The 22,266-nt window shown below is 49.6% G+C and overlaps 1 protein-coding gene across 3 annotated transcripts in view; it reads right to left on the reverse strand.

Moving 5' to 3' along the window:
* Positions 1–494: 494 nt before the first annotated feature.
* Positions 495–22,266, reverse strand: part of TBX4 (T-box transcription factor 4) — a 39,502-nt gene continuing 17,730 nt past the window's right edge. For all 3 annotated transcript variants that reach the window (XM_054847936.1, XM_054847933.1, XM_054847935.1), the window contains exons 5-9: positions 21,698–21,845; positions 8,263–8,415; positions 4,402–4,490; positions 3,594–3,835; positions 495–2,206 (exon numbers count right to left, since the gene is read on the reverse strand). In XM_054847936.1, coding sequence (XP_054703911.1) covers positions 1,584–2,206; positions 3,594–3,835; positions 4,402–4,490; positions 8,263–8,415; positions 21,698–21,845 — 1,255 coding nt within the window. In that variant the 3' untranslated portion in view covers positions 495–1,583. The remainder of the gene's footprint in view (positions 2,207–3,593; positions 3,836–4,401; positions 4,491–8,262; positions 8,416–21,697; positions 21,846–22,266) is intronic.

Consider the following 22,266-nt stretch of genomic DNA (forward strand, 5'->3'; position numbering starts at 1 on the left):
CCGCAAGCAGCCGCCCTCATCCATCAGCCTCTCTTCACTGGAATGGATTCATCAAAACGCAGAAGTACCTCCCGACTTCCAAATTTCTATTTCAGCTTTTTGCCTTTGCCCATTTGGGAAGCAGGGGGGTGGGGGGGGGGAACCCCACTGTGCATGACTAGAGCTTAAATATTGCGCTTTTTAGTGGAACCAAACTCCCAGCATCGCCTCTGTTTTGCAACCCCTCGGGACAGCATCGCCTGGGAGCTCGGCAGGATGGACATGCCGCAGACCGGAGGAAGACGCGTCCCCGCTCAGGAGATTTTTTAGTTGAAGGCAGTGGGAGTTTCATTCCAGAAAGAGCGCAGCTTGCTTTCCCACGCGAGGCCATTTTGCGCCGTGGCTGGCGGCTGAGCGATCCCTCCTTACCTCGTGGGGACGCTCCGGTAGGCAAAGCCAGCGCTGAAGGAGTCAGTTCAAGATACTTCCACAGTAAACAATAGTAGCAATGTATACACTGGTTACAGATTTTTATCTGTTCTACAAATATTTGTACACTGTAAAGCCTGACAGGTAATGGGAACTCATCCCACCCCACCCCACGATTAAGAAAATATTCCTCTATGCCTCCTTTATGCTGAAAACAATTCTTTCCAAGTTAGTTGCAAAAGAAAAAAAAAACAAAAACATAACACAAAAGGCACGTTTCAGCTGAATACGAAAGAAATCAAGGACCAGCAAATACAGAAATCATTTCTGGAAAGTATTAGCGACTTTCAAGCTTAAACTTCATAAATATATTGCAATAAGCAAGTGTGATTCAATCAACGGATGGGAGTCTGAAGACACTGGGTCTGTTCCTAACGCTGTAATTAATTTGCTGTTTGGCCTCGGGCATAACGCTTCACTTCTTAGTTTCCCACAGCCATGAACGATGGTGTCGTGGGAGGAAGAAGAGACATTTGTGCATTGGTGCCTTCTCCTCTCCGCGCCATGGCACAAACCCTGCGCTGCACCGGGGAGGTACCGGAGCGGCACCGCAGCTCCCTGACCCCACCGCCGAGCCTCCCCGCTGGCCCCTGTGCTCCTACGGCTCCGTCACTTCCAGAGGAAGAAGGAATTTCTACAGCTAAAAAGAGCTAAAGAAGTGCTGCTACAGCAGTCCTTGAACTATGCAACCTAACAGATCGCTTTTTCCTTTGAGTTTTGGGATGCTGTGACTTCACGAACCATGTACCGTAAAAGTGAAGCTCATATTTTTTTCCCAAATAGCCAAAATTTGCTCATGGATGTTTAATATTACAGGCAAAAGAAAAGGACTAGCTACTTCACTTGTTAGTCATGAAGATGGTTCCTACTGGATCAGTAATGAAGACGCGAGAATTAATTTATTCGGGAGTCAGTAAGAGACTGATGAATCCAGCCCACCGAGACAGGAGATGTAATTCTCTGTGTGTCTGAAGATACAAGCTCTTCACCCACACAAATCCCTCTGGAAATGCACATTTGTCTCACCAAAGTGCAAGTTACCCACAGGTATCAACACTGATTGAACACTGTCCTGGAGCAGTAACATTGGCTGTGGCATCGCTTGGCCGTCAGAGTCATCCATCAGTCCAGTTCTCCACAGTCCCCATCCCTGAATGATACTGCAGCGACGACTCCCTCGACAAGGAAAAGCTTTGTGAGTACAGGAATTCGTTCGCCGCGTTTAGGTGCGGAGAGGGGGGTTTTCTCTCGCACACAGACGGGTGCACCCTTTCCCTCGGGAAAGATGAAGAAGGAACGCGCTCCCGAACCTGAGACTGGGACAGCTGGTTGTAGACACTGAAGTGGCTGTTACCTGGTGGCTGCGAGCCTTGGCCCGTGATGGACGGGAGCCGCGGCATCATGGTGGTGGCAGTAAAATGAGCAGGGAAAGGCTGGTAGGGGACAGTTTCCATTGTCTGAACACTGTAGCTGGTGTAAGGTGCGACAGAAGTCCACATATTGCAGCTCAAGGGGGGAGGTGGAGGCGGCAAGTCATCGACCGTTGAGACACCAGCAATTTCAGCCCCAGAACTAGAGTACATGCACGCTTCCCTCGGAGTCACCTCGCTGCAATAGGAAGGGCTTAGCATCTGCTGATCGTACGGAGGCGGGGAACGGAAATAGTGATCGTCTCCTACAGAAGAGGAGGCTTCCAGGTAGGAGCGTTTGCAGGGCAGGTCCAGGTGCCGAGCACTTTCTGCAAACAAACAAAGCAAAACAAAAAAAAAATGCAGGGTCAGGAGCAGCTCCCCGAGTGACGGCGTTTAACAGCAACCTGGGAAGAGCCTGGGGGGGGTTATGGAGTCCCCTTAGAAGCTGAGCATGCAATCTGTGATTATTCCGCTAAACAACTGGTGCTCTTTTTCAGATTAATCCAGTTAAACCATTTTAGTTTGGAAAGACAATGTACAACATCAAAAAGACATTGTGTTGGAAATGTCAGGCTAATCCCCTCAGCCTCAAAGCATTCTGGTGACGTTTATCAGGTTAAGTGAGTGACTTGGGCTACTATTCTCACATCAGCGATTACTTCACGTTCATCCAGATAACAGAGGTCCCTGACACTCTTGCAGTGTTACTCCTGACAAATTCAAGAAGTCTCTTAAAGGGTCTTATCGCAGCCTGCCTTCCTGTCATTACAAAAATGACTCTACATTTCCCAGATATTCACGTCAAAAGCTGCAGAAATATTTCCAGATAAAGGAGCCCTTTCCCAGTCATCAGCCCTTCCCCTCGGCTTTCCGCTGTATCCCCGCTCCTACAGATTACGATGACCGTGGCTGCGTTTGCCATCAGCTTTCTGTTAGTTGTTAGGAATATTCTCTGGATGAATTAGTGACTTCATCTGCAGATTCAACATCTGCTGAAATTACACATTTGCCTTGCAGTCCTCATTACTGGTGCTGTTAGATTCTTCATTTGCCCATGATCAGAGGATTCTCACAGCTTAAATAAATTAGTGGCCAACGAGACATGCAAATCGAAGGATTTTTTTCTGCGCAAAATTTTTCCGTTTAACTTAAAACATGCCATGATCTCATCTGATGCTGGACTAAAAGGAAGAGAATGCAGTTACAGCTCACTTAAACTTGAGAACTAGTGGATGAGAAGAAAGGGATGCTTGCACACAGCTACCACAGTCCCACTAATCTGCAGACATCGAGAGAATTGCTAATGGCTTCATCCTGGAAAAGTGCTGAATGTGTATAATTTCCTTGCTGCTAATGGCAGTGTCAGAACATCTCAGCATAGATAAGCCCTCCTCCAGGCAATTATTAATTCAGTGGATTCTAACAATGGATAATTTTCCAGCATAGTTTCATGCCATTTGAATTATGCATTCCGATTAATTTTTTTCAGCTCTGACTCAGAGTCAGAATTTGCCTTCTACAGGACAAAACCACTAATAACTGCCCAAAAACCCAGCTCGTCAGCCCTGACCCTCCAAAACTTGTTGATCACATCAATATCTTTGAAGATAGGCCTAAGAGACTGATCCAAAACTAACTGGAATTAGTGATAAGTCTCTCAATGCTCTTAGGTTTATTTGCCGTGATATTTTTCAAACTGTAAACTCGAGTTACCTCTTCTTTTTAGGCAATGATAGAAGAGCCCTGAATCTCTCTGTGCTGTGAAGGTGTTGAGTGGCAGATCTTGAGTATCTGAAGCTGCAAACTGCATGTGAGCACCGTTCTCATACTGATAATGCTGAAGGGTCTGGTGATTCCCGTGAAGAGGGTTAACGTCTGGCTTTGTTGAAAGCTGGCCGTGACTGGACACCAACCTCTGCCTCATGATGCTTTTGGAAATTACTGGATATTCTTTGCTAAAGGAGGTGAGAAAAATTATTACCAGTTAGACGGCGATCAGCATTAACAGGAGGATGAAATATTAGTTTGGCTTCCCTAGAACATCTCCATCCAACGACTTCAACGCCCTTTGCCAAACACAATGAACTCATACTCGTCGCACTCGGCTGGGCGTGGGCAAGCATTACAACAACACACAGAGTGCGTCACTGAATTACAGGAAGAGCTTTTCAGGGGTATAAATGGCATTAAAAGCCCCAATGCCCTCAAACACAGGAAAATGTGATGCCCCCACCGCGTAGGCACCTTTTAAGTTCTTCCTCTCCACAGAGGTGCAGCACATCAGCAGCAGAATGAGGATTAAAGCCCAGCCGTAAGGCTTATTTCTGCACCGGGCACGGGCTGGAGGGTGCGCTGCCTGGCTGTGTGTCGGCCACTGCCCGTAGACACTGCCCGGGCTCAGTGGACCCTTGCACACACACGTGCACGCTGCAGCAGCTCCCCGACCCCGACGAGCTGGGCAGGAGGCCGCCCCGCTGAGCACCTCCTCGCCGCCGTCCCTCCTCGCGCCGCTCGGCCGTACCTTTGCAGTCGTGCCACGCGCAGGTCGCTGTCGTCGCTCCCCCTGAATCCCTTGGCAAAGGGGTTGTTTTCAATTTTCAGCTGGGTTATCTTTAAAAGAACGAAAGCAGAAAGCATTTGAAAAGGGATCGGCACCGTACGCGCGGCAGCAGGTCTGAGGCTGTAGGTCTCTGGGTGCCCTGTCCTACGTGACGCCCCGGGAAACACAGCCCACGAGTCTCAGCCGCTGAAAGCCGCGGTGGCAGAGACGGCGTCTCCGCATTCAGCGCCGAGAGAGAGAACCTGAGCTGCGAAGGTCAGTGCTGGATCTTGCAGAAGCAGCTTTTAAAGCTGACAAAATTGTCAGTTATGAATGAGGACAGGAATGCAAATTTCCTTGAGTCTGGGTCTTAGTGTGTTCTTATTCCGGGCTCCTGTCAGAGAGAATGCATTTGTCTGACTCAAAAGGTTTCTGATGTTTCCGTGTTAGAGAGCCCTACTCCTTGTGGCGTGGCTCTCCCTCATTTCCATAACAATTTTTATATCTCTATGTCCATCATTCAGTCATATTTCCTCTGTGAAAAGAACCATAACTCAAATAGTGCTTTGTCTTCGGGCGAGACAAAGCTGTTGCGTTTTTCCAAGAACTGCCTTTCCCCCCAAGAGCTACGGTGTATTAAAAGGGTTCAAATACCTTAGAATTGACTTACTTAGACTAGGCTTACTGCTCAGCTTTTGTAAGGGAACTGTGAAAGCTCTGCCATTTCATGAAAATTGTGTGAAAAAAATTATGTGTGAAATTTCCTTTCAAAACATTCAGTAGTTCATCTGTCTCACAGCCGCGGTGAATGCAGTTTTCCCTTGCCAACCCCGCCACCAGAGCCCTTCCCTTTAGGAGGCAGGTACAAACCAAAGCCATACAACAGCCAGGAATCCGGCAAGGGGTACTCGGTTGTCTAGTGAAAAATGAAAATAATCCACCTCTTTAACAAAGGATTTTGGAAAGACCAACAGGTAGTGACCAAAATCATCCGAGCGGGTTTCAGCAGCTGCGAAGTGCCAGAACAGCACCAGAATATTTGGAGAGACGCAGGAGCTCCTAAAAGCATCCCTCGCCCACCTCCCAAAGAGACATACGAGTGTCTGCACACAAACATGCGCTTTACAGTGAGGTTATAGACGGGTCTAACACACATCACGGCCAGAGCTGGTCAGAAACGGGTCTTACTGACGTCCTTCCCTACTAAGGGACCCCGCTGGGTGGGATCAGCTCCTTGGGCACCCAATTATCACCTTTTCCAGGAGGAGGTGAGGTGACAGCGCGGCAGGACGCTGGCTGGAGGTGGGGACAGGGATGTCCCTGCAGACCCGCTGCCCTCGGGTCCCCTCTCTGTCGGAGGCAGCGCAGCCCTGCTCCCCCCCATGCCAGCCGGCCGCGGGCTTTGCACCAGCCTGCGTCCGCTTTTAGTGGTGAGGATAACAAGCGAGTTCTGCGTTCGGCTGATTTTGCAAGAGTGTTGCTATAACTAACGACTACGCTTTTAGCAATGTTGGAACATAGCCCTTACCAAAAAACTCCTGAGCAAACAGCTGCCCAGTGTCCGTGATGGAGAAGGAAGGTGGCGACACATGAATTTAGCCAGCCTCGAGGGCTCGAGCTTTTCCTCTCTGCTCCCGCAGCCCACAGTGGCTCCAGGGTCGCTCCCAATCGGCTGACGCACCACGAGAAGCGCAGGGCCCTTCCTAACCCACAGCCCGACATCAGGTTTGTACATCTTAATTTAATTTTGTTATTTAGTGGCCCTGGTTTTCCTCTGACATGAGCAGAATCCGTGCTTCGGTCCCTCCTTGTCACCTTCCCCTGGCTTCATCCAAGCCAGGAGGGAGGTTTTGGGTAAACACCTACATCCTCCTCGCTGATCCATACTCAGGGGCAGCCTCTACCAGCGGCTTTCCATCTCTGGGAGCCCACAGTCAGCTCTGTAACCAAGACCCATTTTTTTTGTTTCAAAAGACAATTATTTGCAAGGACACTTCTTGTTAGCAGGATATTTCTGAGCTAAAAATAGTTCAGTGGGTTTCGTTTTTTTTTTTAAAAGATACCCACCCAGGTTTCCAATTGTTAATGCCTAAGAGAATAAGTAAAACCATTCGGATATTTCTCTGAGGTTGCGATTTTTCTCGAGACCACAGTGAGGTCGTGGCGAGACCTTCTGCCTCCCGCTCCTCCACCGCAGACCACCATGGTCCCCGCGCCGGGCGGCATCCAACCCCCACGGCATGCAGATCGCGGAGCTGGGCAGCACCAGGGCGGCTCCTCCAGGATCTTCCCAAAAAAGAATGAGGGCTCGTCTGGGGCATTTTCCCTAAACCCGCCAGGTCCTCCCTGTGCTGCTGCTCAGCCAGCTGCTGACCGCCCCCAGCAGTGACAGTGGAAGTACGAAGTTTATGAAGCACTTTGGGAACCTTAGGGATGAAAGGCACTATTGACATGCGAGACATTTTAAGTAGGTATTAAATAAGCTCTTTCGAGCCTTTTTGGTTAACCATGTTTGGGCAGCTGGTCATTTTATACTAACAGCTACAATTTGTCAAACAGGATTCACTTCAGTGTCCAAATAGGGACTTTTTTTTTTTCCCCCCCTGTCTTACCATAACACACTCATCCATGTTTCTGCTCTGAGTCTTTTAACTGGCTCACTAATTGCAAAATCTTGCAAGGGCTCTATGCTTCAAGCATCAAAGGGCATACAGGCATCCTGCTCAGGAGGAAAAGCTCTGGTCAGATTACTGGGGAGGAAGAATTTCACATGTGTTCCTGTTCCTGTATATTTTCCCATGAACGTGTGGAAAAGGAGCTGATACAGTACCACAGGGCAGATGTCACATTCAGGCTGACAGGAGGGCTCCAGCGGTGCTACTTCACTCTGCACCTTTATTTATGAATCCCATTGTGCTTTAAAAACTCCAATTAATCCTCATACGACCCTGCCGTCGGACTTTACCGTTAGGAAAACCGCAGGGGGGAAGGAGCTTGTCCAAAGGCAGGTACATCGGTAGCAGGATTGAAACCTGCCCGTGCCCAGCCTGCCGTCCTCTCCTGGGGACTGTGCACCCGCTGTCACGGGCAGGTGACCATTAACTGTCACATTGCTGTCCATCCTGCTAGTCACCTGGTTGGGAAAATCCTCAGCCGGGATCGCTACCCACTGCCGCCACTACCAACCCGCTCAACAAAGAGAAGCCGAACCCTAGAGCACACGGTACCTGCGACACACACCCAAAGCGCCGAACCAAACCCTTCGTACTTTATATCCCCCCCAAACAAACCCAAACCCCCAACCCCCCCCGCCTTCATGTGCTAACCACAGAGCAGGCTCTTAGCTGGGTTTTTATGATTACATTCCTCGTGTGTCTCACTAAATACACATACTGTAATTACTTTTCACTGCAGATTTATGAGCAAGCTTTACTAGTCATTATTAGATTTGCTTGCTGTTTTGAATGACATCTTAGTGGTTATGAGCACGCCGATTCATTAGTGTCCGGACTCGCGGGGTTTGCCAAAATATTGTTGCCCAGCGATGTTCGTGCTGCTCCTCAGCTGCATCCTCTGGCTCGTCACTCTTGCTTAATGCTCGCAGGGCTGGGACGGAAACTTGTCTTTTAAAGCAGGCATTTTCTGCTGCACAATAGCAGCATAATAGGCTCTCCCCCTCCCTCCGAGCAAACAGATCCTGCTCAGCGCAGCACCGCACCGCAGCGACATCGCCGTGCCGCTGCAATTCGGCAGATCGTTTCGCAGCCGTCGGCAGCAGAGGGCTGCGAACTGCAAAAGCCCAGCAGCAGAAATTAAGCTCCTTTAGCCAGAAGAGCAGCCTACCTTGTGATTCTGGTAGGAGGTCACCGATATAAAGGACGTCTCTGGAAAAACGTGGGTGCAGAAGGCTGTGTTCTTTGACCCGAAAGCGTTGTTCTCATCTGCCTTCACAATATGCAGTCGTGGTTGGTATTTATGCATTGAATTAAGAATGATCTGAAAAACAATTGATGCTAAAGTGAGAAATCCAATTAAAAAAAAAAATAAAGAAAGAGACAAGCCATAGCTATTCAACAGACTTTACTAGCAGGACACGAAAGCCCACTAGTGCTCAGCTTTAGCTTTGCTTTCAGATTAGAGGGGAAAATTACTCTATATAAATGTACATGAACCAAGACAGAAGAGGTATCTGCTGCTCTGGCAAGCAGAACTGAACTTAAAGCTTTCCTGGTAAACCCTCATGTTCTTATTGCTATTGGATAGAGTCAGTCTGGGTGGAAAAAAAGTCATAAATTTTTTTTCCCAGCTCATGCTGAAGCTGTACAATATATATAATTCACCAGCAGACTGGTCCATAAAGATTCCTAATAAATACTTGACTGAGCTGAAAAATACACAGTTTAGCAGAGGCAAAAAAAAAAAAAATCAGACAAACCACGGGGGGCGGGGGGAAGCAAGCTGTTTTTCTTTTATCTGCTGGTAAAAGAAAACTACAAAAGAGGAGATTTATTTTTTCCTCTCCTGGTTGTGGAGCGGCTCGGCGCGGGTGGCTGGGTCACGGGCACCTCTCGCAGCCACCCCGCGGCTTCTGCCGCCTTCTCGAGCCTCTGCGAGTGCGAGGCAGGAGCCGGCCAAGCGTTTTTTCACGGCGGGGGCTAGGGATGGTGAGATCCAGCGGGGATCGCACGGCCCTGGCCGGGCCAGCGCAGGGCTCCTCTGACGGAGCGTTAGCGGCCGAGCGGGGCTGCCGAAGCAGGGAGCGGCTGGCCCGAGCCCCGGCCGTGCCACCCAGCCCAGCCCAGCCCCACAGCATTGTTCTTCCACAAAGAAAGGATGTGCCCAGATGCTACGGAAGAAAATGGTTTTAAGAAATGGAATGGCTTTAAGAAAAGCTTTTATTCCTTTCACCGGGCAGAGAAGAAATACTGCTTTCTTCTTGTTTTCTTGGTATAATGCTTTTCAATCTCTTCTTCCCTCTCCCAAACTGGCTAATTGAGTCTGTCCCCCCCCTTCGTCCTAGAGGCGAGGGGATGTCCAGCCAGGCTGAGATCTCACTGGGGTGCCCAAAGCAGCTAGCGAGGACGTGTCCATCCCGGACAGAGACACAGGCCAAGGGCCAAGCAGGGAAGACCGCAATGGGTGGTGTCTTCAACTGGTGGTAGATAAATGGGTAGATGGACGGATGGATGAATGGATGGATTGACGGATGGATGGACAGATGGATGTACGCAACGCAGCAGAGCAGCGTCAGTTTACACTAATGGTGGATTTAGCCAATTTTAAATGAGAATTATCAAGAAACAGAAGACATTTGCTCCATGACCAGCATTTGTGTCCAGGAACTCTTCCGATTTCGTGCCCGTCCGTGCTGAGGAGAGCTCGCAGCGGCGGCGCTGCTCTGTGCGCTCCAGCTGGGACGGGAGGTAGCTTAGGGAGCTTGTGCTCTTTAAACCCTTCGTCTGGCTGCACGTAACTCTGCCCACAGTAGCTGGCTGCATTATATACCACTTAAATGCAATTTTTATTGTTGACATGTTCCAGACAACCCTCCCTCCTCCCCAAGAGAGAATGAGGAATTTTTGGCATTTTATCAGCTTTGCATCAAGTCTCTTAACCACTTTGCGGCTGTTGATGTGCAGGGTGTAGATCTGAGAGGGTCGGCTCAGGTTTGGGTTTGGAGCCTTTTCTCCGCTTTCATGTATCGACCACTCGTAAAACAAAGCCGAGACGAATAACGCCAGAGGGCCGAGGCTTTCATAGGAAGGGGCATTTTAATTTTCAATAATGAAGAGTTGAGCCAAGCTGATAAATAATGGTTTTCTGGAGCAGCAGCTGGGGTGTGCTAAGCTCTCCTCACTGCCTGTCCCTGCCTGCCCAGGTCTAGCAAGGACGGGTGACTTGTCCCCAGAGTCAGAGCAAGTCAACAGCAGGATGAAGAAAATAATCTTAAACTGAGATTTCCAAAGGGAAATGTAGGAGCCCAAGTTTCAATACGCTCTGGATGAACAGTCTGTATTCCCCCTCCAAAGTAGTATCCACTGGGCTATAATGACACCTTTAAAAATATTTTTCTTTTTTTCTTTTTTTTTTCTTTATAACCTCTTTAAACCTAAAGTGTCCAAACAATTTCCAGAATGAACAAGAGATTACTTTCTGGAGCCTGATAGAAGGATTCAGGAAAGGATTTTTGACAGACGCTCAGGGTTAGAGTTGTGGCTGCAAACCTGCCTGGAGGTTCATCGTGACCTGCTTGGTATCTGTGGGGTGTTTGTGGGGGGAAAAAAAAAAAACCAAACCCTAAATGGCTTAATTTAGCCCAGTGCATTTACAAGGTTGGGCATTTCTGGCCCTTGCACCAAAGTGATTATTTGCCCACGCGTCTCACTGTAAGTGCCCGTTAGAAAGTGCCGAATTTCTTCCAGTGCGCAGACCGTGAAAGGAGATCTCCTTGAGATGTGCCAGATCAAAGCCTAACAGTCATCACTGGCCGTGAAACGTGATTAATAGACGTGAGAACCGCAGAGTGCTGAGGTTAACTCCATCGAGTCAGTGTCCACGGACGTGGATGGGGAACAGCTTCCAGCAAAGCAAATAAAAATGCGCCATTCTCATATGACGAAGAACAAACCCTTCAGCTATGTGGCAAAGCGGTCAGCGCGTCAGATTGGGGATGAAAATGGGAAGTCGCGGTGCTGTTTTGGATGGCCTGTGCCTGCTGCGTGGGTCACCGCTCACATCTTTTGGGGGGCAGCGACCACTCTCTGCCTACTCACAGCCAACATTTCACGGGCTTGAAAACCAGAACTCGTGTACAGAGGCTGTGTCTGCACACGCACCCTCCTCACTTGTGCTTGGTATAAGCCTTGTGCGTTCAAAAACCCTAGAACTCATTCAAAAAACCCTCCCAAAAGCTGCAAAACAGTGTGCCTGTGCAAAGTGAAATGCCAACAATTCAGGCTAAATAGTTTTCAAGGCTGCTGTGGAAAACTGGTCACTGGCTAAAAATACACAAAACAAATGTAAATTCCACTCCGATGACGACCATCAGTGGAAAGATTAACTTAAAGAATTGTGTCAAAAATGAGAAGTATTTTAACTGATGGGACAGAGCACGACTGCTGCTGGTCGGTGCTGGGCAGGAAGGGCTTCAGCAGCAGCACCGAGCAGGACAGAAGGTGATGTAGGAGCTCTCAGCATCCAAGGTGATGCTAAACCAATAACTTTAGATTTCCCTGCACTTATCTTTTTCATTGCGAGGGCACGGGGAGATCAAGTCAGTGTCAGACACTGGCACATACATTTTAATATTGTTTTCGGTACAATATGTAGGTAGTTCGAAGTAGGTTAGCTTCTAAAAAAGAACCGGTGTTTGTCTTGTCTCGCCACGGAAAATGGTTACTGGTGTATGGGTTAGGGGGGAATTTTAACGTGCTGGAGGACAAGGGTACAAAGTTAGGAAGGGAAACAGGAAGACAGTGTTTCTTGAGCAGCGCTGGAGCAGGCTGGCTCAGTAACGGAACATCTCTCTCTGCATCTCGGGGTCGTGTCTATTTGCCTACGAAAGACACAGCTCAGCTTACACGAGACGGGGGCACATTCAAGAGCCTAATAAATGTAACTTTTTTCTGTATTAAAAAAAAAAACCAAACAACCAAGCGACCCAACAAAAGGCAAATCAAACAGATATCCCTATCGGAATCCTCAAATTAGATGGACAACCCCAAGTTTAGGAAGTGAGTATTGGCTTGACATCCCGACGCAGGCCCCATGGGGATGCCATCTCCCACCACTGCCACACAAGCACTCTCTTTGCTGGGAAAATACATGTTTTTCCGGAAAAAAAAGTCTGCTAAAAAATACCCATGTGGGTAATGGCAACCTTCATCTTCAAGAGCATCAGCGTGGGTGGCACCAAAACGCCGTCACGAACCACCTGCGCTGCTGCGGGGACCCAACGGCGGGGACCTTCCCCAGGCTGCGCCGGGTGAGACCCGACCAGCTCCTCGGTCACTTGAGAAACGTTTTACATCTCCGGCCTTCCGAGGCGGTCGCCGTGATGCACAGCCTGAAGCTCGCAGGGATGCCTCCCCCTGCCCACGCACCCCCCCACCGCGTCACCGCGTAACTCCGTTATTGCTGGCCGGAGAGGAGCCAAAGCGGATCTCGAGGGTGATGTCACTTCTACCCCCTCGATGTTGCACGTGCGGACCAGATTGCGAGAGAGACAAACTCCAAAGTCAATGTGAGCTTACACAAACATCTCTCCCCCCCTCCCTCCCCGTCTCCCTCCTTTGTGCTGATCACACAGTTGGCAGCTGGAACTTAAGCTGTAATATAGCCCAACTTCTTTATTTTTTTGGCATTCCCCAGTCAGCAGCAAATGTCAAAAAAAAAATGGTGTCATTTGCTCCTTTCATTTAATTTCACTTAGGAAAACATACTCCTTTAGCATCTAATCTCACACACTGCTGAGTAATGTCAGCTTCAGGGCTTGAAGACGTTTGCCAGTTTGCAGGATCGGGCCCAGAGGCCAGAAGCTTAGCGGGGTAATGGTGCCGCGTTGCTTGTCGCGATGCAAACTCGCCTTGAAATCACCAGTAAAATGTATTTACTTTCATATGAAATTTGGGGAGTTGATTTAAGAGCGCTCCCTGTTTCGCCAAGGTATCAAATGTCATATGATGCAGTGGTTGTTATGGCAACTACCCTTTTTATATTGAATAGTAAATGGCTACGAAAAAGCCACATAATTTTATGGTTGCTCCCAGGGGATCACATAACTAATATAAAATCTCTCATTTTAATATATTTTCTGCTTCTTTCTTCCTTCCTTCTATTCTTTTTAAAGTAAAAAAGCCTTTGAGCTGAGGCTGGCCCCTGTCCCACACCAGGACACTGAGCCGGGGCACGAAGGACCCCAACAAAAACCTGACGATTCAGTCTCCGGCGTGGAAAAAAGAGCGCGTTAATCAACGAGGCTCTTCCAGAACCTCAACCACCGCTGCAGTTTGCCTCGATTAATATTTAGAGCATCTGACGGTATAAGCAATCCCAAACCTTACTTTTCTTTATGAGCAAATGGTTCAGCGACGTCGCACAGCATCCAACCGGGAGTCGCCCCGGCTGCGCTGCCTGGGATGAACGGGATGCCTGCGGGGACCGACGATGGGAGCGCAGTGCCACCGCCCCGGGACAGCTTGCGGAGATGCATCACCCCAAAGCAAGCAGCGAAAATCCTAGAGTCATTTAGGTTGGAAAAGACCCTTAAGATCACCGAGTTCAACCAAATAAAACACTATACTCAGACAACCTCTACAGCAGCTAAAAAGCTAGCTCTAAAATGACCTAAACCTCACGCTCTTTATTTTCGGTCACCTCCAGGAACCAGTTCACCTCGCTCTGCTCGAAGCCAGGCCACCTCCCAGAGCAGGCTGGGGCTGGGCTGTGCGGCGGTGCCCCGGCCGACGGTGGGAATGGGCTCTTCCCAGCCGGCCCCAGCCCTGAAGCCAGCGGGGCTGCTCCCCGCAGCGCTGCCGGAGGAGGAGCCTCCCAAACCCACACGTTTGTCCTGGCAATCCGCACAATGGGGAAAAAAAGAAAGGCTGGAAAATCCTGGGAAAAGATTCAACATGAGCTCAGACAAACTGTTCCTTACGAGAAGGCCAAAGCTGGGATTTTTTTTTTATTTTATTTTAAATTTTTTTCTCAGTCTTTTTTCATCTAATGTCAGCTGAAATTCGTGGTAGTATTTCCTGGACGCACGACACAGCTCTGCTGTGAGAAGCCCTTTCCTTCCACACGTTTCTGACCGGGCAGGACGGGGCAGAGCCCAGGTGTGGGACCCTGGCACACCCACTGGGTGCCATCCCAAGCATTGCCTCGCGCTGCCGCGTGGCCCCGTGTCACCCGTGGACGCGAAAGGTCTTTGGCAAGCCGTGACATCTTCGCTTGCCCTTCTCCAGGCCAGCTCCCCACCCGAGACTGGAAGACAGTCTCAGGATCTGATTCTAGTTAAACTTTACTAAAATCCACTGCATTTGACTCATAGAAACCAGTAACGTAACAACAAAGAGATTTAACACAAAAGATGTAAATCTTTTGTTCAACTAAGAACTCCGCTGGTCGTTTCCTACCCAGCTATTTAAATTGCGCACTCGATGTGTTCATCCCTGCGAAACACATGCCATCCCCAGCGGCACACAGCACCACTCCTATTTTTATTTTTTTTTCCAGGAACAAAGCAGACAATGTAAAACTTCACGTCAGGCTTTATAATTTAATTGGGCACCACTATCTCTCAGATTAGCTGTAAGACATTTCCTAAAATAAACGGTTAAAAAGAAAAGAAAAAAATAACCTTTTCATGGATATTCTTTCAGCAGGAGACTGAGTGATGCGCCAAAAAAATTCACTTCAAATTAGGAGCTGGACAAAAGGATTTTTTTCAAGTTTTAAATGGACTGAGAAAAAAGTTAGTTTAGTAATGGGACGCATATATATATCTCTATGAAATTCTTATATATTTTTATATATATATAAAAGAAATCATATATATATATATATAAGAAACCATATATAGAGAGAAGATACCATACATATATATATAATCTTATATATATATAAAAAAAAGAAATTTTTAGCTGAGAATAAGGATGTGCAACTGCTCTCTTGCTACAGAGATACTACAGCGCTGCTCTAAGCGAGGACAAGCGGGGTGCAGCCAGCGAGGCCGCGGCTCTTCCCACCGGCCAGGACTTTGCCTGGGAGCTGCCGCGGCCCCGTCCCTTTGGCCGCAGGCGATCCAGGGCTGCGGGGACGCTGCCGCCGAGGCGGCACGTAAACCTCATACCAGCGCGCAGCGAGGAAACTGCTTGGCCGCAAGTCATAAAAGCAAACAAATAAAAAAAAAGTTCTAAATAAGATTTAGGGTTTCATAAGATTACTGGGACGTTAACCTAAATAAAGTGCCTGAGTGCGCCTGATGAGCAAAGACAGAAAAACACTAAAATTGAATTAATAGAAAAATGAGAGGGAAACCCCAATACTAGGGGAAAAATTAAGTCTTTCAGTGATAATCAGGTAAAACCAAGTGTGCAAGTAATACATCTGGAGAGAAATAACAAGCTCATCAACATTAAAGAGTAAATAGCAGATTTGGGTCAAGAAAACCAGGAATATCACTTAAAATGTCATCACAGGTGACAGACAATCTATAATATCCTGTACCTTTAAACCTCAGTAGGTTACGTCTCAGAAACTAAAATAACCTCACACTTTAAAAGCAGATAAAGACCATTATGGCAATTAAATGCTCCGTCAGCAGCCAAGGAGCGAGGTAGGTCCAGGGTATGTAACATAACCAAGCTCAGCAGTACAGTGTTGGGGGGGGTTAAATCTCTGCTGTTATTCTGTTATTTGTCACAACCTCCACTTGTAATCTTCATTTATTACTTGTCTTTTTTTTTTTTTTCCTTGCAGGAATATCTTTATATATTCTGTAAAAAAATCGAAAATAGTTTCCAATTGATCCAGTCCCAGCTGAAGCCTGCCAGAAATACTGATGTGATGCTATCGCCCTGTCCAAGCTGACCTGGCTGCAGAAGCCCATGAGAAAGGCAGAGTCCTCTGGCAGAGGTTTAATTTCAGTGGAGTCATTAACAACAACAGCAACAACAAAAGCAGAAACCCCTGATGTGACGTGCTTGCTCCTCTGCTGTTTTCCAGCGTTACTCCACACCTACGAGCGCTGGCCTTACGTGGCTCTGCGTGTTCACAGCCTGCCTAAAATCAGGGGAAGAGGGGGCCCGAGAGTGAGATCGGGTTTTCTTCCAGATACATCGCATCTGGTGAGTCGGGCTTCCCTCGGAGCTGCCATCCAGCTCATCGTTAACTCCTCTGGAGACTGAAAACCCCCGTCAAAGGGTCCTCAGGAGAAAGATCCAAGCAAAGCTGGGCTCCGGCGCTGCCAGCACGTCCCTGGAGACAGCTCAGGAGCCGCCGACCCGCAGCCCGCCCCAGCGCTGCACCGAAAGCCGGCACTCCTCATGGCCAGTCCTCTGGCCGATGCCTAAATGGCATCCTCGTGGCCTCCCTACCGATCATGTACAGAGTGTAAAACCAAATTAAAGTCTGCCCTAATTAACAGCCGCTGCTGCTTTGCAGCAGCCCTCGTGTTTAAGGACACTGCTCGACCCTTGCTGGGCGGTTTCTAGCCCTAGCTGCTCATCCTCACCGCCCCTCAAGGTACATTGAGTACCTTTACACACATTATTATGTGCCTTTACACACATTATTATTGCCTGTACGCACATTACTATGTACCACTAGCAGGAGGGCTGGCTGTGCCGCGAGGCTGTTGGCTGTCCAGCGTGACGTGCCGCCCGGTGCTGCGGGCACCGCGGGGCAGATGGCCCCTGTGCCCCAGGCAACCCCGTGGGAGCAGGGACCCTTCCTGGCACCCTCGCCAGCTCTGCCCGCTGCTCGAGCCCCGGGGACCACTTGCAAGGGTTTGAGGGAGCCGGGGCTGAGGGCTCGAGCGTGCTGTGAGGTTATTACAGTATCCGCGCCGTCGCCGTGCCCCAGGCACTCGTGCTCGGCACTGCAAGCAGAAAAGAGATGATTTTCCGCTTCGGGGAGCTGCCAGTCTCAGCAGCTTAAACAACACCTTGAGCCAGGAGATGAAGTAAAGTCTGAAGAGCGAAATAACAAAAACGCCTGATTAACTGGAACGAGTTGCACAGGAGAACAACCTCACCACGGGTCTGAGCCAAAGCCCCCCAGCAACCCCCCCCCCCCGCCCCTTCGGCGGCTTCACACCCGCCCTGAGCATCCTTCACCTGCTGGGGCCAGGAGCCGGAGCTGCCCGCGCTGCCCCGCAGCTCGTCGGCCATAAGGACCGTCTCACGGGCGCCCTCCACCCCGCTGTTTACATACTTTAAACCTCTGAAGAAAGTGGAATTCCATTCTGGAGCATTTATCACTACAGAGATACTTGTCAGGACTCGCTCAACATTTCCCCATATGCCCTGAACTAACCTTCTGAAAGAAACGGGGGTATTATGTTATCCTTTCTGATGGAGAGCTTCTTTTTCTGCATCATCTATGGCTGCTATCAGCCAACGGATCTGTTAGTACTTGCAATGATATAACCTGGTTCATGATGAAGGCGTCATTCCCGTTTTTCACCTGGAAAACACAGCTGGGTGCTTCCCAGGCAGAATGCACTGGGAACGGGCAAGGGCTGTGCCACCCCTGCGCAGCTTGCTGGCACCTAAGGGAGGATCTTCGTCTCCGCAGACAGACTAAATGCAACTGCCTGTTATTCACGTGGCATTAGAGAGCCAAGCATCGGCTCTGCCAGAATCACTAACCCTGTCACTCACCAGCCCCGCGTAAATCAGAGGCTCTATCAGGCTGATTATCTCTGCATGTAAAGATTTGAAAATACATAAATTAAGATTTTACTCTAAGCATAGGTGGCTTACAATGCTTTCTTTAGGATCAGATAGACCTCGCCATAGCTAAACATTACAGCGGCTGCTGATTTCTTAATCCATTCTCAACATGAGCATTTCTCAGTTGTTAAGCCTGGTGTGAAAGAAGCCTTTCATGGTCGAAAAATCCCCCAAGAGGAAAATATACAGCCCACATTTTCAGGCCGTGGTGCGTGAGCTGGGCACAGGCTTACCTGCCGCAAAACCTGCTCAACCAGAGGGGTTTGCAGGCAGATTACAGAGCTCTGCACTTAATTTCTTATTTAAAATCTGCACGGTTTTATGTGTCTGCATTGCAAAATGCCTCCCATGCCTCTGACTGTAACTAATAATTTACCGTAATAGATAACTGGCCAGTGGAAGAAGCAGGAGCGTGGGGTTTGAGACTGAAGAGGAACGGTTGGTGACTGGGTTTCATGGGCTCGGTGTCAGAAAGCGAGGCTTTCCAGCGCCGCCGGTAAGGCATCCCCTCCCGCCAGCACAGTAAATAATCTTCAGTCTAATTCCGTGGATTGCAGCAAGGGCTTCAGCTCCACGGCTTATTAATTAAGCTGTTTAACTTACTTATTTTAAGCCTCAAATGTACCTACACTTCTCTTTATGAACTCTGTGGGGCTGCTCGTCCCTGATGGTAAGCAGCTATTAGAGTGCACGCAGACGGGGCATGGATTCATTTATCAACGAATTCATTGAAATACTGTGGAATTGCCGCCCGTCCGTTTTCCAGGTGAGATCCCAGGTGCCCCGGAGCCAGGCTCAGAGGAGCTGCGCCCCACGCCGCGATGCGTTCGCCCTTCAAACCTGGGTCCCCCCCACGCCACGCAGGGCAGCTGCGGATGGGGACGGAGCCCAGCAGCCTGTCGTGCCCCAGCCGCGTCTGCGACCACCAGCCCATAAAATCCACCACGTCCTTCTTGCGAGACCCCTGTAACACCACGCACGCCCCAGCCTGCCCCCCAGGATCAGCTCCCCGCGCTCGGTGTTAATCGGTAGGTGAACGGTCAGGGGAGCTGGAAGAGCTCTGTTCTTTTTTTCCCCCTAAATAAGCGTCTGCCAAAAAAATGGTTAATGCAGAAAAAGGAATATTTAGCGCAAAGATATTTTGCCGTGTGCCTGTCCCCTGCCTCCTTGCTCCTCCTGCTCCCAAGCAGTTTCTGACCGAGCTCCGTGCATCGGAGCATGGCAGGGGCTGGTGGGGATCGCTCACACGCAGCAAAGAGCTGCGGGCAGGGCCGGGATCTGAGGGATTTTGGGCTGCCGGGAGGAGCTGGAGCCCAGGACAGTGGGAGCCAGGTAGGGAGCCCGGTGCTGCGACACCTGCGGGTACCCGCAGCGGCCGAGGGTACCGGGGCGGGCGAGCTGGCACGGCTCTGCCTGGGCAGCTGCCCGCACACCAAAAAAAGCACCAGCGGCAAGCCTGCAGAAATCATCGTTCCGCGTGGTTTTGAGGTTTGGAGAAAATCAAAGACAAAAGGAAATGGCAGGCAGGCTTCGCTGGAGCACGAGAAGGCAAACAAACCCTGTGGGTTTTCTGACTTGTTTTTCTTAGGGAGCTTTAAGACAGCGTTTGCAATCGCTGGGAACAAATTCCTAGAAATGAGAAGTTGTTATTATTCATAATGTAATGCCTTTGCAGGCGGGCTGGGAGGACTGTGCCGTGCCAGGCAGACACCTCGCAGGCACTGCCTGTCCCGGGGACATCGGCCACCCATGCAACAGCCAGAGAAGAGTTTTTGGGATGAGCTGACAGGAAAACTCACGCTCGCCTGGTACAGAGTCCAGGTCTGCTCCGTACGCACAGCAGCAAGTAGAGTACCGCTTCTCTAAAGCAGATGATTAATTTAGAAGCCTAACGAGGAACTGCCTGAGAAGGGGCTAAATCCCATCTAGCCAGGCAGGCTGTCAGCGACCTGGGCACCAAAAATAGATTATTCCAGGCATTTTCCCAGCAGCGTGAGACAGAATTTGCTGGGCTGTGGTACGAGGTAGGACAGTTCGCATGGCACAAGGGGACTGAGCAGGGCTCACTCGGAGCGTGACCACTGCATTGTGCTACACATATTGCCCCAAAATGTAAAGTGGAGTCCCCTCTGTGTCACTAGGGAAGCTTTGTGGGCGGACAAACAGGCCGTTTATTAAAAGGGCGGGGGCTGGGGTGGATCTTCCTTGTTAAAATGCAGTGTTAAAATCACAGTTAAAAAATGACAAAGTCAGGAAAAGCAAACGTTTAAAGTTGCAAAACCAACGCTGCACATCCTGTTTGTTTTACGGCCACATCGAACATCCTGTATATTTTATGGTTTACATTTTACAACGTAAACAGTCGTATATTAAGCTACACAGTTAACCAAGGGAAAAACACGGGAGTAAAAAAATGCCACGTGCAAAGCCAGCAGGTTGGTACGGCTGCTGACACCGAAACGGCGGCATTTGTGGGCTTTATGTAATTTTTACTGTGCAACCCTTAATGCAGTTGCTTTCATTTCATTTCCGTGGTGCTTTCCCCCTTAAAGAAGAGTGAAGGGGCGAGATCGCCTGTGATTAATAACGTCAGCATTAAATGGTCCTGATTAGCCTTTGAAGTTCACACATGTTTCATTGGGGTCAGTAGGTTGGGGAAGAGGGTCAGTTCCCGGCGCTGCTGATGGCTTTGCGCAGGGCTGGGTTATCACCGCGTCACCCTGCCAGAGCCCAGCTCTGCCGCGGCACCGCGGCGGCGACGCGCGGGATCGGCACGCTCTCTTTTTAAAGTTCGAAATCTGCAGAAAATGATGAACGCAGCAAAAACTCTGAATTTTTCGCAGTGTTTGAAGCTAGTAGGGTCACCCTGCCTCTAGAGTCAACCTCATAAAGCTCCGTCTGATTTAGCTGTGTCAGAATTGTACTTTCTGTACGGCTTCTGGTGGCATCAGGACAATTGGCTCCACGTGAAAAACCTGCTCTTTAGAGGCTTGATCAAGACAGATACAGCCCTTCCCTCTCTGCACCCTTCTGCAGGACCTATTCACAGCCCCCCTCACCCCCCCGCCCCAAACTGCTGCTGCTTAAAAGACTGGCAGGTTAAAAAACACATTTGATGATACAAAGTAGGTTCTCTTACCTGTGGTACTAGGAGGAGCTGATGGCACTAAACCTAAAAGGATTTTAAACTCTGTCTTCCCTTCCTGCAGCCAGCGAGGTTTGTTTATTTTTATGTGACTTTCAGCTCAGACAGTGCAAACCAGCCAGGTCCGTATTTTTATACGTATTATCGCGTTTGCCCGGCAAAGGAAGGGCCCTTGTTCCGAGTTATTAAATGCACTGTGGTAGACAACTGTGTACTTCCCACTTCTGCATTCGCAATACACATGAATTAAGATTTTCCAAATAAAATACTTCATCTTTTATAGGGCTGCCAAAGCCAGCTTGGAAAACTAATGGGTTTATGCAACCTGTTTCTGCAAGTTGTATGTACCGTGCGCAGCAACAGCCGGGCTGAAAAATCCCACAGTGCTGCCTGGAAAGTTCCTGGGCAGAAAATAAAAGGTCGGTGGCATCCGGCAGGACACGACTGAGCAAGTCAGAGGCTGCATTTCCAAAAGCAGGGGAAGCACGCAGGCAGCAACGGCAGCCCACCTCCCTCAGCATTAAACACTCCCCAGCCAGCTGCACTGGCAGCACAAAATGAACGCTGCTCCTCGTTACTAAATTAACTGTGACATCCCAACCAAGCGTCCCAGTCCGGACACAAATTCGGCATCGCGGGCCCACCTCTGACCAAAACCCTCGCAGAACGTCTCTCTTACATGTCCAAAGGGATCCAGGTGGTTGTTGGTGAGTTTTAGCTTCTGAAAGGACACCAGCTGCCGCATCCAGTGCGCTCCCGTGGCCGGTGAGTCGGGGTGCACGTACAGCCGCCCCGGCATGGCCGGCTCTGCCTTCCCGGCCACCATCCTGCAAACACAGCAGATACAGATTGCATCACCTCGACAGCGGTCACCAGCCCGGACGTAAGAGAGCATTTTGTCCTTGAACTCAACCCAGCAACCCTCCCGCCAGCCTCGGGAGGACACGCGGGGGCACGGGGGCTCAGAGAGGCTCCTGCTGCTCATGGGGGGGTCGGGGCTCCTCGTTTCAGCAGCGTAGGCTGGCAGAGTAACCCTGTCTCTGCTCCCGCGTGGTATTCCCTTAGAACAGTGTCTCTACAGGGCAATTCTGTTGGCATTGGTCAAGGGGGAAATCTCGTCTGGGTTTTTGGAGAGGATGAAGCCTTCAAAGGCTGTTCTGCAAGGGGAGACGGTCTCACACACTTCCCCAGGAGAAAGTATCTGCGAGCGGGAGTGGGTACCGACATGGGTGCACCCACCACAGCCGT

This window comes from Grus americana, chromosome 19 (assembly GCF_028858705.1).
Source record: "Grus americana isolate bGruAme1 chromosome 19, bGruAme1.mat, whole genome shotgun sequence".
NCBI lineage: Eukaryota > Metazoa > Chordata > Aves > Gruiformes > Gruidae > Grus > Grus americana.